This window comes from Silene latifolia, chromosome 6 (genome assembly GCF_048544455.1).
Source record: "Silene latifolia isolate original U9 population chromosome 6, ASM4854445v1, whole genome shotgun sequence".
In the NCBI taxonomy this organism is placed as follows: domain Eukaryota; kingdom Viridiplantae; phylum Streptophyta; class Magnoliopsida; order Caryophyllales; family Caryophyllaceae; genus Silene; species Silene latifolia.
The window spans coordinates 10,446,463-10,463,004 of record NC_133531.1 but is presented as its reverse complement, the minus strand read 5'-3'; the positions used below and the strand labels follow the sequence as shown (position 1 = coordinate 10,463,004).

At 36.5% G+C, this 16,542-nt stretch overlaps 2 protein-coding genes across 12 annotated transcripts in view; one reads left to right on the top strand and one right to left on the bottom strand.

Moving 5' to 3' along the window:
• LOC141586292 (UMP-CMP kinase 3-like) overlaps positions 1-16,542 on the bottom strand; it is a 36,200-nt gene that overhangs the window by 17,762 nt on the left and 1,896 nt on the right. For 2 of the 11 annotated variants that reach the window (XR_012519502.1, XM_074407471.1), the window contains exons 5-9: positions 16,094-16,250; positions 15,771-15,851; positions 15,561-15,668; positions 15,337-15,396; positions 15,192-15,243 (exon numbers count right to left, since the gene is read on the bottom strand). Coding sequence is in view for 4 of the 11 variants with exons in the window: in XM_074407471.1 (XP_074263572.1) it covers positions 15,232-15,243; positions 15,337-15,396; positions 15,561-15,668; positions 15,771-15,851; positions 16,094-16,250 (418 nt within the window). In the remaining 7 variants the exon portion in view is untranslated. Of the gene's footprint in view, positions 1-8,532; positions 8,782-9,548; positions 9,619-11,675; positions 11,717-12,350; positions 12,791-15,030; positions 15,244-15,321; positions 15,397-15,560; positions 15,669-15,770; positions 15,852-16,093; positions 16,251-16,542 lie in introns of those variants that run through there. The other 9 variants (XM_074407468.1, XM_074407469.1, XR_012519496.1 and 6 more) reach the window with 8 other exon arrangements.
• Positions 1,131-4,905, top strand: LOC141658571 (uncharacterized). Its single transcript, XM_074465498.1, has 3 exons — positions 1,131-1,445; positions 3,564-4,484; positions 4,589-4,905. Exons 2-3 carry the CDS (start codon positions 3,578-3,580, stop codon positions 4,696-4,698), a joined length of 1,017 nt encoding a protein of 338 aa, XP_074321599.1. The 5' UTR covers positions 1,131-1,445; positions 3,564-3,577; the 3' UTR covers positions 4,699-4,905.

Genomic DNA, 16,542 nt, shown 5'->3' with positions numbered 1-16,542 from the left:
TACTCGACCAGATATTGCTTATGCAGTTAGTAGACTGAGTCGTTATACACATAACCCTAGCAATGAACACTGGAATGCTCTTCGTCGTTTACTAAAATACCTGAAAGGAACAATTGACTTATGTTTGCATTACTTTAAAATTCCTGCTGTGTTAGAGGGATATTGTGATGCTAACTGGGTTTCAGGTAACGATGAGATATGTTCTACTAGTGGTTATGTCTTTACCATGGGTGGAGGTGCTATATCGTGTAAGTCTTCTAAACAGACTTGTATTGCACGCTCTACCATGGAATCTGAGTTCATAGCTCTTGAGTGTTGGAGTGAGTGTCCTCCACAATAGTGCGTTTACATAATAAATCTCATATGACGAATATCAACTGGATATTTATTTTATTGATCCTTGTCAGTTGATTAACGTAAATCAATAACGGTTGGCTGACTAGAGTTTGACGTTATTGTCGTGAGACGGCGGTGATCAACTGACCCCTTTCGGTCACACCTATAGGATGAGACCCAAATAGATAATTAATTAATTGTATGTGATACAGTTTAATTAATCCCTTATGACATGAGTTGAAATTATATCTTATTTTAATGTGATTAAGATAAGATTCGATTTAGTGGTTAATACGTTAATTCACTAAATATAGTAGAGGTTTGTAAAGATTTTGAGATAAAGGCATTTAGTTATTTAAATTTGCAAGAAGTTGTAAATTTAACTAACTGGAAATTATGGGTCACATTATATGTTGATATAATGGTACAATATTACTCAATAAGTTGAGTGTATATTGTTTATTTATTTGTATCACATAATTGTTATTTGATCAAATTAATATTTAATTATGAATGATAATTAAATATAGGACTTATAAGCATTTGTGGGACAAATTTTATAAGACCAAAATAGACCCATAAGAGTCTTGAATTCTAAAAAAAGGTGATTATAATGCTCTCATTTGTTCTTCTTTATGGGACATCAAAAATGATGACTGATCATTTTCTTTACACTTGTTAAACAAGTGTTTGGATGAGAAAAAGCAAAGGGCTCCCCTTCTCCTCAAAGTGGTCGAAATATGCTCTTCTTAAGAGCATATTTTTGCTCTTAAATATCACTAAGTTTTTGGTGTAAATTAAGGGAGAAAGGAGAAGAAAAACCTTAAGAAAATCCTTACTACAAACCTCTCAAATTCAACTCATATAATACTAATAGATTCTTATTATTACTACTTGTAATACTAGAAAGATTAGTAACATTAAGGGTATATTACTACATAATAACTAGTTATTGTTAGTAGTAATTTTTGGGTTAAATCTTGGGTGCAACAAGAAGGAGATCTTCTAATTTGAAGATTTGGAAAGGAAATTCTTGCCGAATTATTTCTAGCTCAAGAACATACTAAATAGGTGATTTAGTTTGTGCCCAAATATTCCATATCAAGAATGTAAGGAAATTAATTCTTCCTTAATCTCTTTATATTAATTAGACTTAATAATGCATGCATGATACCTAGTTCCTTTATAATGAAAATGATAACCTAATTAGATGATGTAATTAGGTTATGGTTCACAACAAGTGGTATCAGAGCCATGGCTAGTACCATGCATGTCATTTTAAGCATTTTTTATTTTTAAGAGAAAAATTGGAAAAAAAATGGAATTTGACGCCAAGAAAAAACGTTTTTTGACACTTAAATAGGAAAAAAAACGTTTTTTGACACTTAAAATAATGTTTTTTGGCATGGGTTTTTTAGTGAGTATACCTTCTGATATATAAGTATATGTGGTAAAGTTTGATAATTTACGGATTCATTTTGCTAATGATTAAGGTTTTTACTCAAAACCGAGTCAAAAGGCCGTATTTTGATTAATTCATTAACTAAATATTGTTTGACAATAAATCGGTCTTTGAGAATTTTATATGATATTTCCAGAATATAGTATATCATGTATGTAAAAGTTAAAAATTTATTTTGGAGGTTTACATGTTTATTGGTATTTATGTGATAAAATGAATAAAAGCATATTATTTTAATCAAAAATATGATCCGAAATTATGCAGCCCCTGGAAAATTTTGGTATATTTTGAAATATGTTATAAATGTTGAAAATGATATTTAAAAGTTGATTTTATCAATTTTGTATGTTTATTGCTTTTTATTGTTAAAAACCGATAAATATCGATCTAATTTCAACACATGCTTCAAACGTTTTTGGGGAAAAGTTTCTGCATTTTTTTTGGGTCCTAGGAATAGTTCCAGAATATTCAAAAATTTTATTTTGAAGTTTTACAAAGGTTTCAATTAAATTTGATTTATTTTGTAAAAGTTATGTTAAAACCGATAATATTAGCAAATAAGATCAAATCATACTAATTATTCACCAAGAAATTAGTGAGACTAATGGTTGGCTAAGAAATCTGTTTTGGATAATTAGTATGGCCTTAAATGAGATTTAGGTGTTGATTCTTGATTTTTAACTGATAAAATCGACAAAATCCTTAAATCCGATCAAAACCAAGCAAGGTATCTTCTTTTGTGCAATAAGGCAATTTTGGCATCTTGTTGATACAGCATCCTAAGCATATAATTATGTTGAATGAATGATTGTCATTTATTTAAAATATTTAATTAAGTGTACCTAGTATGGCCTAGTTGTTTTAATCATTATTACCCGAAATGAATGGGAATAATGATTGGTTTGTAATTCAAATACGATCTCGAATCGTCCGTTTGTAATTAATTAATTTATTGTTATTTTTAATTAATTAATGTATAATAGGAAAAGCTATGTAATTTTATATTATTATTTTTACCGGCGTTTCCTAAAGACGGAGTTTCATCGAGATGGAGTTTTTCTTGGAAGGTGTTCCAAAATGAAGAGGCAAGGGACCAAGGTGTTGGTTTCCGAATTTGTAATTACAACTAGGTGGCCATACTAGGACTATTTAATATGCTTGCATGCTTTATATTTCCCGTACATGCCAAAACCGCCACGCACATACAGTTCATCATTTACCGATTGTCAATTCACGTCAACGTTATACAAATTCGCCGACTTAGTTCACATACAAGGAATTTATGACTAAATTGACAAGATCTCTCACATATTTAAAAATTGAGATTAACCTTACCAATTAGTAACACCTATGAATCCTCTGTTCATTAGAGCCACGCTCGCCCAAGCGGGGTGTTCTCTTTTTACCTTAGGTAAGTAGGGTGATAAAAAATGTTATCACATGCCAAAATTGGTTGGTCTCAACGGATTATTAAGATGGTCTTGTATTCCGGGCTAGGAGATAGATTTAAAAGGAAATATGTCGACCGAGAGTTCTAGAGGTAGAATTAGTCAACCGTTGACTTACCGAATTTAGATGATTATGGGATGTTTCGCCCAAGCGATGCTCATTTTTGTCTAGAGTTTGGTCTTGGAATCATTAGTATAATTGAGTGGGAGATCGTTATATGGATGCTAAAACTTGTTAAAAATTGGTTTACAAGTTTTCGAGTTTTTTCTAAAACAATGAATGAATTTTTAATAATATTTCCTTAAAATTGTTGTAGCAAATCAATTCGCAATGGCAACATCATCGACTCCTTCAACTGCTCCATTAGGCAAAGACTCATGGCTGAGGTCCATGATGGACAAATGTACCCTGAAAACAGATGGTAGTAACTTTGTTGAATGGGAACAAACCATTAAGAGTGCTGCATTATCCGATAATGTGATCACTTATTTAACCGATGCCCCTCCTATTGAGCCCACGGCTAGGGCTACACCAGCGGTGAGGACCGCTTATGATAACTACATGAGGATGTCAAATGATATCAAGAATGTGTTGATATGGTCTGTGTCCACCTCTCTCAAGAATCGATGCATTTCACTGAATGCATACGAGATATTCACTCGTATGACAACGATGTTTTCACAAACACCGAAAGTCCGTCAATATGAAGCGGCGGCACGCTTTTTTGAAGCAAAGCTTGAGAGAGGACAGAAAATTGGTCCTCATGTACTTAAGATGGTGGAACATGTGGACACCCTAGAGCGTCTAGGGTGTGCTATTCCAAAGACTCTTGTGGTGGATCGGATCCTCCACTCACTCCCCACCAAGTTTGCCCATTTTAGGGTGAACTACAATATGAACAACATGGATAAGTCATATCATGAGCTTCATGCTCTTCTCACCCAAGCTGAGAGGGATATGGAAGCTAGTGGGAGTGAAAAGGGAGATGTTCTTTCAATGAGATTGAAGAATATTTCTCTAGGAGTCAAGAAGGGCAAAGGAAATGAACAAACCCCATTCAAAAAGAAATTTACTAGGCAAGAAAAGGGCAAGGGAAAAGCTATAGAGTATAACAATCCCAAAGAAAAGAAAGATCAAACCGGGGCCGAATGCTTTCATTGCAATGGCGAAGGCCATTGGAGAAGAAATTGCTCCAAATATGCAGAGGATATCAAAGTCGGGCGTGTGACGCCAATAGGTATATTATCTACTTCTCTCTATGTGATAGATGTTAATTATGCTAGCACGTCTACTTGGGTATTAGATACCGGATGTGGCTCCCACCTTTGTAATCATTTACAGGGTTTAAGGGACGTGCGAAGCCTAACAAAAGGAGAGGTCGATCTACGCATGGGAAACGGAGCAAGAGTAGCGGCCGTTTCCATGGGAACTTATGTGCTCTCATTACCTAGTGGATTGGAGTTGTTTTTAAATAATTGTTATTTCGTACCAACTCTTACTAAGAACATTATCTCAATATCCGCGTTAGACGCGGAAGGCTTTTGCTTTATCATTAAAAACAATTGTTGTACCTTTTCATTTAATGATTTGGTTTATGGCAAAGCTATTTCAATTGGAGGTATTTATGTTCTAAATGATGTTAACGAAGTCTACCATGTACAAAACAAGAAGCTCAAAAAGGGTGATCCAAATGAATCCTACCTTTGGCATTGTCGTTTAGGTCATGTAAACGAAAGACGCATTAAAAGACTTGTTTCAACACAAGTGATTAAACCATTTGATTTCGAATCATATGGTACATGCGAGTCTTGTCTTTTAGGCAAGATGACTCGTGCTCCTTTTTCAGAAAAGGAACACGAGCAAGTGAGGTTTTGCTCTCATACATTCGGATGTGTGTGGTCCATTATCTCACACGCTGTGAGGAGGTTATCACTACTTCGTCACTTTTACTGATGATTTGAGTAGATATGGTTATATCTACTTGATGAAGAATAAAAGTGAGGCATTCGAGAAGTTCAAAGAATTTCAACGTGAAGTAGAGAACCAATTGGATAAGAAGATTAAAGCCCTGCGATCCGATCGTGGTGGTGAATACTTAAACAAAGAATTTGATTCTCACCTAAAAGATTGTGGTATTGTATCACAATGGACTCCTCCTGGCACACCACAATTAAATGGTGTGTCCGAAAGGAGAAACCGGACTTTATTAGATATGGTTCGGTCTATGATGAGTTTAACTGAGCTTCCCAATTCGTTTTGGGGTTTTGCAATCTTATCTGCAATATTTTCACTAAATCGAAGCCCGACTAAAGCAGCCGATAAGACTCCATATGAGATATGGATAGGGAAAGTCCCTCATTTGTCATTCATGCGTATTTGGGGTTGCGAGGCTTATGTCAAGATCAGATCTGATGATAAGCTTGCACCAAGGTCTGACAAATGTCTATTTGTAGGATATCCAAGGGAGACACGTGGCTATTATTTCTACCATAAGGACGAGAACAAAGTGTTTGTGGCTCGTGATGCTGTCTTTCTAGAAAAGGAATTTATTTCTCGAAGACAGAGTGGGAGAAAATTTGAACTTGAGGAAGTTCGTGAACCACAAACCGAGAATGAGGTGGAGGAAAATGTGGAGGATAACGTTCCCTCCTCTTCTGAAATGGTTATTGTCCCTAGGAAGTCAGGTAGAATAAGTCTTCCACCTGACCGCTATCTTGGATACATCGAAGAAGATATCGTTTTGTTACTTTTAGAAAGTAATGAACCCACTACCTACAAATCGGCCATCTCTAGTCCCGACTCCAAGCATTGGCTCGAGGCCATGCAATCCGAAATGGGTTCCATGTATGAAAACCAAGTGTGGGACTTGGTGGATTTACCTGAGGGAGTGCGACCTCTTCAGTGTAAATGGATCTACAAGATAAAACTTGGCATGGATAAGCATATAGATGTTTACAAAGCTAGATTGGTAGCAAAAGGTTTCACCCAAGTTCATGGTTCTTGAGTTGGCAGGACAAGAGGCTGAATGATTGAAAAATCTTTTAGCTGATATACCAGTGTGGGGCGGACGGCTCTCCCTGCACAGTGACTCGCAGGCAGCTATTGGTGTTGCAAAGAATAGTGTCTACAATTCGAAAAAAAGACATATTCGAATAAGACACGCTGCAGTTAGACAACTCCAAAACAATGGAGTGATTGCTTTGGACTATGTGAAGTCCGAAAACAATCTTGCTGATCCCTTTACTAAAGGGCTGGCTAGGAGACTAGTCGTTGATACGTCAAGGGGAATGGGGCTTAAGTCCTTAGGTCAAGAGTGAGACTTGACTAGGTCTAAAGCTTCTATTCCTATGGCGTTGTATGATTCATAGCCTTAATGGTGGTGCTTTTGAGACGCACTTGATGAATCATACACCAGGTTGGACTTAGGTCTTTAATGACTCATGAGAAATGCTATTGAGAAGAACCTATGTAACGATCATTAGACTAGAAGCTTCTCTATCGATCGAGGTAAACGCATAACTCTAAAAGAGCGCGTTGCACTTTCGCGAACGATCTTAATCAAGGTATGATATGTGTTGTGGGGGTACGATCATTAGAATTCAAATCGCAAGATATTCTCTCACTGTAAGTAAGTTGTTTCCTCATTTCACTAAAATGTCAATTCAAATCTATTGATACCTAAGTATCCAATCCTTCCTTTACCCAGAATTGTTTCTTTCTCTCTGGCGCCCCTAGGGGGGATTGTTGGAAACGGGGCTACTATTTGCAAAGTCATTTTCCCATCTTGTCCCAAAAAAGAGTGTTTGTTGTGTTTATATATGACCACACTTTACCATATCACTAGTGGGTCATGGGAGGCTTAATTTGCAAGGTATGATATGTGTTGTGATTCGTGATTCGTGATTCGGGATTTGGCAATCACCTACGACTTTGCCTATCTTTTGGGCGAACCGTTTGTTTTGACCGAAGTGTCCAGAGCCGTTAATAGAATTCAAATCATTCAAGATATTCTGCTACACTACTACTGAAGTGTTGTTAAGGCTCCTGCCCACTGAAGTGTTATTAGTGGGAAGTGTTGTTTCCTCATTTCACTAAAATGTCAATTCAAATGTTAGTGGGAAGTCTTTGCTTCCTTCTAAGATATTGATAAAACAACAACAACAAACACTCTTCCTTCTTCCTTATCTTATCTTCTTCTCTGATTATAATTTTTGGGTATTGTTTCTTGATCGTTCTAAGTCTCACCCCCGAGTGGGGATGGAGACCGTTGTTATCCTTGGAGAACTAGGGGCCACTACTTTGCAAATATAGTTTTCAAGGCAGTGGCTATCATACCACGTCACTACAAATCGGTTATCTCTAATCTTTCTCATTATTCTGTTTACGACTAACAAGCCCTACCGAAATAGGAAATTTGCAAAGTCATTTTTCCATCTTGTCTCACATTGGTGAGGAAAAGAGTGTTTGTTGTGTTTATATATGACCACATTCCTTGCCATATCACTAGTGGGTCATGGGAGGCTTTTGTGGAAGCTTTGCGAGGTGCTTAATTCAGCTCGCACACGCGCGCGCGCGTGCCCGTGCCCGAGCCCGGATCCGGATTCGTGATTCGGGCGGCGGGCTTTGCCTATCTTTTTGGGCCAGAACCGTTTGTTTTGGACTGAAGTGTCCAGGAGCTGTTAATGCTGCAATTGCTGCACTAATCATTGCTGCATCAGTGGAGCTGTTAATGCTACACTACTACTCAAGTGCTGTTAAGGCTCCTGCCCACTGAAGTGTTGTTAGTGGGAAGTGCTCCTTCAGTGGAGCTGTTAATGCTACACTACTACCGGCTTCATTAAGGCTCCCGCCCACCGAAGTCTTTGTTAGTGGGAAGTCTTTTCCTTCTACTATATAAGCACTCCCTTCACTTCAGAAAACAAGAACAACAAACACTCTCCCTTCTTTCACTACAACAAATCCAGCCGTTTCTCAACGCTTTTTAAGGCTGTTTTCGACGCTTAAAAGCGTCGGCATTTTATTTCTCGACGCTTTGAAAAGCGTGGTTTTTTGAGCCGTCAGGAATTTGTGACACTTTTTGGCGTCAGTCTTGTCGACGCCTTTTTGCGTCAGCAGCCTTTTAAATTAGCGACGCTTTTTAATGTCAAGGGCTTTTGACACTTCTTTGCGTCGAGAATCTAGAAGCTTCCCGACGCTTTTTCCAGGCCCTCTAATAATTTTTTTGCTTCTAATGTTTTCTTCACTATCATCGACAAAATTAAATGTATATATTACTAGATGAACTCATAAAGAGCGTATAGAATATAATAATTTAACGAGCATATATCCAAAACATATAGTAACTAAATATCCATACAAGAGAAATCATAAGATACGGAGTATATCGCTACTACTGTTTTCAAGCAAAAATACAAAAATGTTTCAAAACCATAATTCCTAGCTAGGGGCTGCTTATCCGCTCCCAAAAGTGAAATCGAGAAAATGCTCCTTTCTTCCACATGCACCGCGCCAAGGGTATTCGCTGAATTTGGTACCTAGACAAATGAGAATTAAATATCAATGAGGTGAAGTAGGAATATAAATATAGACAATAGCCATTAAAGACGAGTAAATTAAAATGATATCAAGAGCAGGCAACGAGAGGTGGTATTCTGGTAGCTTGTCGTAGCAAAGTAAGGAAAATAACACATCCAAGCTCAGTACACTAGTAGTACACTAGTACTAGTGTGAACAGAAAACCAGAGGATAAAGTGGTACTCCAAACAATGTCCACTATAATCTTCCACTATGTGAATGCTACAATTCACATTATAGAATTTTAAATACGGATAATTCACGCTGACAACAACAAAAACCTCTAAAGAGGACATAACTCGTGTTTACGAACTCATAAAGTGAAGATTATTTTTTCAAATCGATTATCTTTCCGAGTACTACGATTTGAAAAAAAAGTTTGACGAGTTTGGAACTCGTGACCAGGAGATATGCTCACTCGAAATTTGTTCGGTCGAAAAAACTTTGACACACAATAACTCCTAGTAGCGGAATCCAAATGCGACAATTTTTTTTTCCAAATTGTAGTTCTCGGAAAGATGAGCTATTTGAGAAAAAAAATCCGTCACTTTTGGAACTCATAAACATGAGTTATGACCTTTTTAAGATTTACGGATCAAAATTTTGGGTATTTCGTGCAAAGTGGCAAACTTTAAAGTGAACGCGTGAATTATCCGTTTTAAATATAAAGTGGTATTCTGTATAAAAGAGTCATAAACAAAATGATGCAAGAGGTCGAGAGACAAACCTCGACAAAGTGATAAAGCGCAAAGATAAGTGCTGAACGTTGATAGTATTCTTACTAGACTAAGCGGGATCTGAACAAAAATATTTCAGCAGCGATAGCCAAGTGAGATGTTAGCTTAGACAAGAGCATTCATATATGTGATAGAGCAATAATATCAAAACAATTCATTTTATTCCTATCTAATAAAAACTAACATGTTATTCTTGATGTTTATAGCACACATCGACCACGAATTTGATGGGAATATTCAACTTTATCCTAATATCATTTATGATACTAATATCATTTATGATAAGGTAGGGTTCTCGGTACGGAAAACCCTGAACACCAAGGCCTTTCAGGATGCAATCAGCCACCTAAGCCAATATTGGTAGATGGAGGAGCTCAACTAGTTGTTCCTCACGAAAATGACTTAATATTGTCTTTAACACAGGTGAAAATTGAACAATTGACAGACAAGGAGAACTGTGGTGGCTAAGTTGAATAACATGAAGTTTCATCTAATCTTAACATTAAAAATTACTCCTCCAACTTGGAAACACATACAAGAGTAGTAGCTTAAGAAAACTTTGAGCATATGTTTTATAGAGTCTCGTATAAGAGCAAAAAAATTAGTCAATACCTCGACCAAATAAACATAAGATCTATCTATATAAAACTAAGAGCATACTAAAGACATATTCTTTAGACAAAATAATCTAATGGATTGATGCACATTGAATAAATAAAGCAACTTGTATGAAATGTTGAGACATTTTGCTGCTTTCTATTTCTACAGGACATAAAATAATAATGATGATTATTGTAAACAATAGAGATAATTAGATGATTATAGTACCTTAAAAATCACATGTGTAGGACTTACGAGAGCATTTAAGTGATTAATATTGCACAAATTTTCATTTGTGACGGACAAAATCCGTCATAAATGCGTCACAAGCCTGTGACGTGAGACAAATGAGCAAGTGGAAGGGGTAAGTGGGAGGGTAAGTGGAAAAGGTTGTGACGGATTTTGTACGTCACAAATGAGAATTTGTGCAATACAGTCTGTCTTGCTTGGGACGGTCACAAGCTTGTGACCTCTCACAAGACGGACTGTTAATATTGTGTTTGAATATGACAGAGAAGAAGTGTGAGAGAGGAGATTATATATAAGAGACAAGGGGAATAGGGAAGGGTGTAATAAAAAAAAGGGTAAAATTATCTTGTAATGAAAGAAATAGAAGAAAAGGGATGTACCAAGAGGATCTACCATTACCAAAGTCAGAAGTATGCTAGTATATCATCAAGAAAGTTTACAGTTAAAGAACATTGATGAGCAAGTATGCTCTATTTCTGATGCCATTGGTGGCATCCGAAAAGCCCCAACTCATCGATTTCTCCTCAGTACTTGGTGTGTGAGACAAGGTTCATAAGTAGTGTCATGCTTCAAAATGCATATATAATGCAAAAGATTGTCAACAATTTATCAACTATCACCCTACTAAGTGAGATCAAATCAGAAATTTAGTTAAGATGGCATTTGAGTCGTTGACTAAAACCAAATCCAATCCAGTGTACGAGAGGAAATTGGGCATATCAAAATTGGTTCAAGTAGCCAGGGAATCCAATAAACCGTATATGCACCACTCTCTTAATTTCTTAAGAGGAAATGATAGAAGATTGCTTAGACACAAGTCATCTTAGTACTTTTTTTGGTGCTTTTAAGTTCTCCTTTGTGTCATGAAACCTGCTGCACTACGGAGCATATAATATAATATCTGGCATGAATTTACCCAAAAAAAATTAGGACGATCTATCTCTACCACCTCTATCAAAATAGTCACATAACTCCTGCTATGACACCATGCCAAAATAAAGCGGCAGTACTAGTAACATATTTTTAGACTTTAGACCAAGAAATACCTAAATTTAAGTACCATAGACGTGCCTACCAATTTACACTCTACGATAATCTCCTCTCTACAAGATAACTCACAGTGAAACATGTTACATTACAATATGTGAATATCAGCAGGGCTCCAATTAACATAAAAAAATGAATGCCATCAAGTGGATAATTATCATGAAAATCAAACATTTACAACATATGAAAACAAAGAATAGCGAAATTGTACGCATGCTTACTTGCCCAACAATAGTTTATCATCTGAGACATATTTATCGTCCTGTACAAAATTGAAGTATATGAACATATCAAAATATAAATCAAGCTCAAGGTAAGGTAAGACAAGAATTATGGAACAAAATCAACGAATTAGAGCTATTAATTGTTAAATCTATATGCCAAACCCTAACTGCATTGAGAGAAAATAGAAACAAAAAAAAAGTAGAACAAATAAACCCACATAATCAGTTTTCTTCCCAATAACGGATTCGAGGACTGCAATTTGCTATCAGCCAAGAATTAGAGAGATAATAACCCAGAAATCAACAATCTCGTAATAATAGTGGAGAGAATTTCTAATTGAATAACAAAGTACTGCAAATGAAATAGAAAATAAACAAGAATCATAAATTGAATGAACAACGATGAACCAAACTAGTAGCAATTACATAGTGCTCATATTTAAAATGTATAAACAAGTGAAAGCCTAAAGGAAGAAAATCATATAGGTAGAGAAATTAATCGTTTGATACATAAAATTAGAAGAAAAACCATGTAAAATTGGAATGAGAACATAACTGAAATTCTTAATTAATAGCTTCTATTCCAATCTGGAAATTCCAAAGCCAGAACCCTAATTTGATTTCAAAATTTAACATGTAAATTAACAAAAAAAATAAGAGACATCAACTTACAAGAGGATTAAAGACGGTAACTTGAACCATCTTAGTAGTCCAACTTTCAAATACTAAGAGAATAAGAGAGATTAAACTGCAAGGTAGTGAGCAACTGAGCATGGCGTTTTCACCTCTAGTGAAGATGGAGAGGTTGGATGCGGTCCATAGATCTGGTAGCTTAGACCATGCCCAAGCAAGGTCACCAACTGGGTCGTGACCTTGTTGGGTCATCCTAATGACGGTAATTAAGGACTAATAAGGTGGTAATTTGGTGACCTTGAGTTACTCAGGGTCACCAGGTCAAGGTCACCAGGTGACCTTGAAGAAGAATTGGTGACATTGGTGGTGACCTTGTATGTGGCATCATCTGGTTGGTTGCTTGTTGGACACTGATGAAAGAGGGGAAAAAAGGATGCCTGCAAATCTGTAATTTTGCAGAGCAACACTTCTCCTTTCTCCTGCCAAAAAAATAGATAATTTTAATATGAAAAACTAGGATTACATAACATAGCAAGAAAAAATAAAATACAAGCATATTTTTTTTAATCACTTTTAAAATTACCTATTGAACAAACTCAATTATGACTGATTTTGGAACTTTTTTTTAGCGAAAAACACAAATAAATGAGTGATTTTGATTGTGAACCAAATAAATTAAAAATTACAGATTATAAATATCAAACATGCGAAAAATAAACCCAAATAAATTATATAGATATAAAAATACAAATTACCTGACGAGGTGATGGAGACGATGGTGATGTTGCAGATAATATTGGAGAGCGATGGAGATGAGTGATCTACGGAGAGGTTGTTCGATGATGACGAACAAATAAGGTAAAGTATAGAGATCTCAGATTATTTGAGGAAAGATCGGAGGATGATGACAATGGTAAATGGTTTGAGGTATAATGGTTGATGGTGACAATTGTAAATTAGAAGGATTTAGGATGATGAAGATGATGTTGATTTAGAAAGGGGGGGAGAGTACTATACGGTATTGGTTTGGGGGTATAATGGTTTGGGGGAAGGGATTATTTGGTGGATTGTCAATAAAATCGTCTTTCACTTTTTAAAATTTTTCAATATATTATTTCTTAATGTACGAAATAAAATTAATATACTTATCATATTTTATTAATTTATTAAGAAATTTACATAATTAACTAATTTATAATTTGTTAGTAAATTATAATTGAAAAGTAATAGAGAGGTTTTGGTGGGTGGGGAATGTGTAAAATGATTGAAAATGTTGGAAAGTGAAAAATTATTGGGTTGGTGACCTAGATCGTGACCTTCTGCTTGGGAAGGTGAAAGTGGGTCAAGATTAATAAGGTGTGATTAAGAGAAAAATTTTTGGTGACCCGATTAAGGTGACCTTCTGCTTGGGGATGGTCTTAGGGTTTTGTTTTAAGGAACATGAAAAAGTAAGATTTTGATATTTCTTTATTCAACTTTAATTTGGTAGAAACATTGGGTGGTGATTTAAATTTTCAGAATTTCAGATTTGCGCTCAGTGGATACGAAGATACAATAGAAGTTAAAGCATATTGAGCGGGTCCCTCATAATTTTGATACTCTGATTGGCCACATATTCATTTTACCCATTAAATGAGCTCGACGCTTGGATAAGCGTCGGCATCAGAGCGTCGAGAAAACAAGGGTTGTGTTGTAGTGTTTCTTAACTCATCTTTTCTTGATCGTTCTAAGTCTCACAGTTCCGAGTGGGCGAAACTGAGTGGAGACTGTAGTGTTATCCTTGGGGAACTACCGGCACTAGCTGATCGCCACCACGATCGTACCGGAATATAGTTTTCAAATTGTTAGTCGTAAATTGCAGTAACAATGAGAAAGATTAGAGATAACCGATTTGTAGTGACGTGGTATGATAGCCACTGCCTTGAAAACTATATTCCGGTACGACCGTGGTGGCGATCGGCTAGTGCCTTAGTTCTCCAAGGATAACACTACGATCTCCACTCGCGCCGCCCACTTAACTCGAGACTTAGAACGATCAAGAAACAATACCCAGAAATTATAATCAGAGAAGAAGAAGAGATAAGGAAGAAGGAAGAGTGTTTGTTGTTGTTTTCTGAAGTGAAGGGAGTGCTTATATAGTAGAAGGAAGCAGCAGCACTTCCCACTAACAAAGACTTCAAGCGGGAGCCTTAACAAAGACTTCGGTAGTAGTGTAGCATTAACGCTCCATCGCAAAGATTCCCACTAACAAAGACTTCAAAGGTGGGCGGGAGCCTTAACAAAGACTTCGATAATAGTGTAGCATTAACAGCTCCTGGACACAAACAGTTCTGGCCCAAAAAGATAGGCAAAGCCCGCCGCAGGCGATTGCCAAATCCCGAATCCCGAATCACGAATCCGGCTCCGGCTCCGGCACGCGCGCGCGTGTGCGAGCTGAATTAAACACCTCGCAAAGCTTCCACAAAAGCCTCCCATGACCCACTAGTGATATGGCAAGGAGTGTGGTCATATATAAACACAACAAACACTCTTTTCCTCACCAATGTGGGAAAAGATGGAAAAATGACTTTGCAAATAGTAGCCCCTATTTCCAACACCTACATATTTACCGTTGAAGGTAAAATGAAACTGATGCCATAGTTCGAAAAAATTTGTGTGTAATTTATTAAACCCATAAAAAAATCCCTTAAAAAAAGTCGCAATTTTAACACAACAAATAATTGTCATTGACAGCTTGTTTCCTATCCAATGTAGGAGTATAACATAATCGGAAAATACATATTACTCCATCTATTAACTTTTATTATATGTCATTTTACATTTTACACAGGAGGAACCTCGAGTTCCACTGTTCAATATATCCAGACAACAATGACGTACCTCAAATTTAAAATCACGCTCTTCGGAAGCTTCTTACCATTTAGGCAGTAACCTGAACATAACAAGCAAAAGACCTATTTCAGCTTAAGAACAACATATATATTGACATCTTATCCTTCGACCAAATAAATTACTCCGTATTTACCTTTTCAAATATGGTTTTTACATCCTCGAATACAGCATCAATGGGCTTTGCAGCATCAATCTATGAACAAAGTTCATCCAGCAGATATAAGATTTACAGATTTTACACAGACTACTCCCGAGATGTTTGTTTCTTTTTTTTTTTTAAAATCTTAAAGTAGCTAGCCAAGAAAGATGTGCAAAATACAAATATGGGTAAAAGGTGGCGTTGCTGGAAGGTTTTACCTTACGGACTTTTCCAAGGTTGTCGTAATACTGAATAACTGGGAGGCTGGATTCCATATACACGTTGAAACGTTTTCTTATCGTTTCAATATTGTCGTCTTCCCTCCCCTTCATTGCCAATAATGGAGCCAGATAACAAAGAGATGATTTAGGAAAGGCCATTAAAGAGTAAATGACATAAAAGTTGAAGATAAGGTAATTGTATGTTACCTGATTTCTACCTAAAAGGCGCTTCTCCATCTCTTCCTCGGAGCAGTCAAAAAATAGAACAATTTCAGGTAATATTCCCGTCTGCGAAAATTGAAACCCAGAAATCAGGACAGTAATTACATATAAGTAAAGGGCTGCCATAAGTTTTGTATAAGATGATTTCGCGTTTGAGACCAACCAATCACCGAAGTACAAAGGTATTATTTTATAAGCCTATAAGGTCAATTTGTTGGTCTTACTTGTAGGAGCATTTCATATAATTGTTTTGTTATTCAAAGGAAGTACTCCTTATCAAAATAAGACGGATTATCCAGAAAGCTTACGATTGATTCAAATGCTGCACGGTTCTCCTCATTACGAGGAAAACCATCAATCAGAAACTTGACATTGTCACTTCCCTGGATAGCTTTCTGGAGAAGCTTAATAGTCACCTCAGCTGGAACAATCTTCCCCTCCTTAATCATGTTCTGAATCATAGTTCTGAAAACAAAACAAAATTGAATTGTAGATTTGACCAATTTACAAAAGCATATAACATGATGTTCAGCCAAGTGCATCTCAATGGAGAAGCTACATGCAAGGCAGACGAAATTAGATAAACACAGAGTTCTACAGCTAGTACTTTTCAAGACCATCTCCATAAACGGATTTTGGCTTTCATAAAGGGCGCAATCAGTGGCTGGTCTTTGAAGGGTTGCTGGAGGGCTCAGCCACCCATCCCATCATATGAGAAAGAAGTTGACAAATAACATGTCTTGAAAACAGTGTGGTT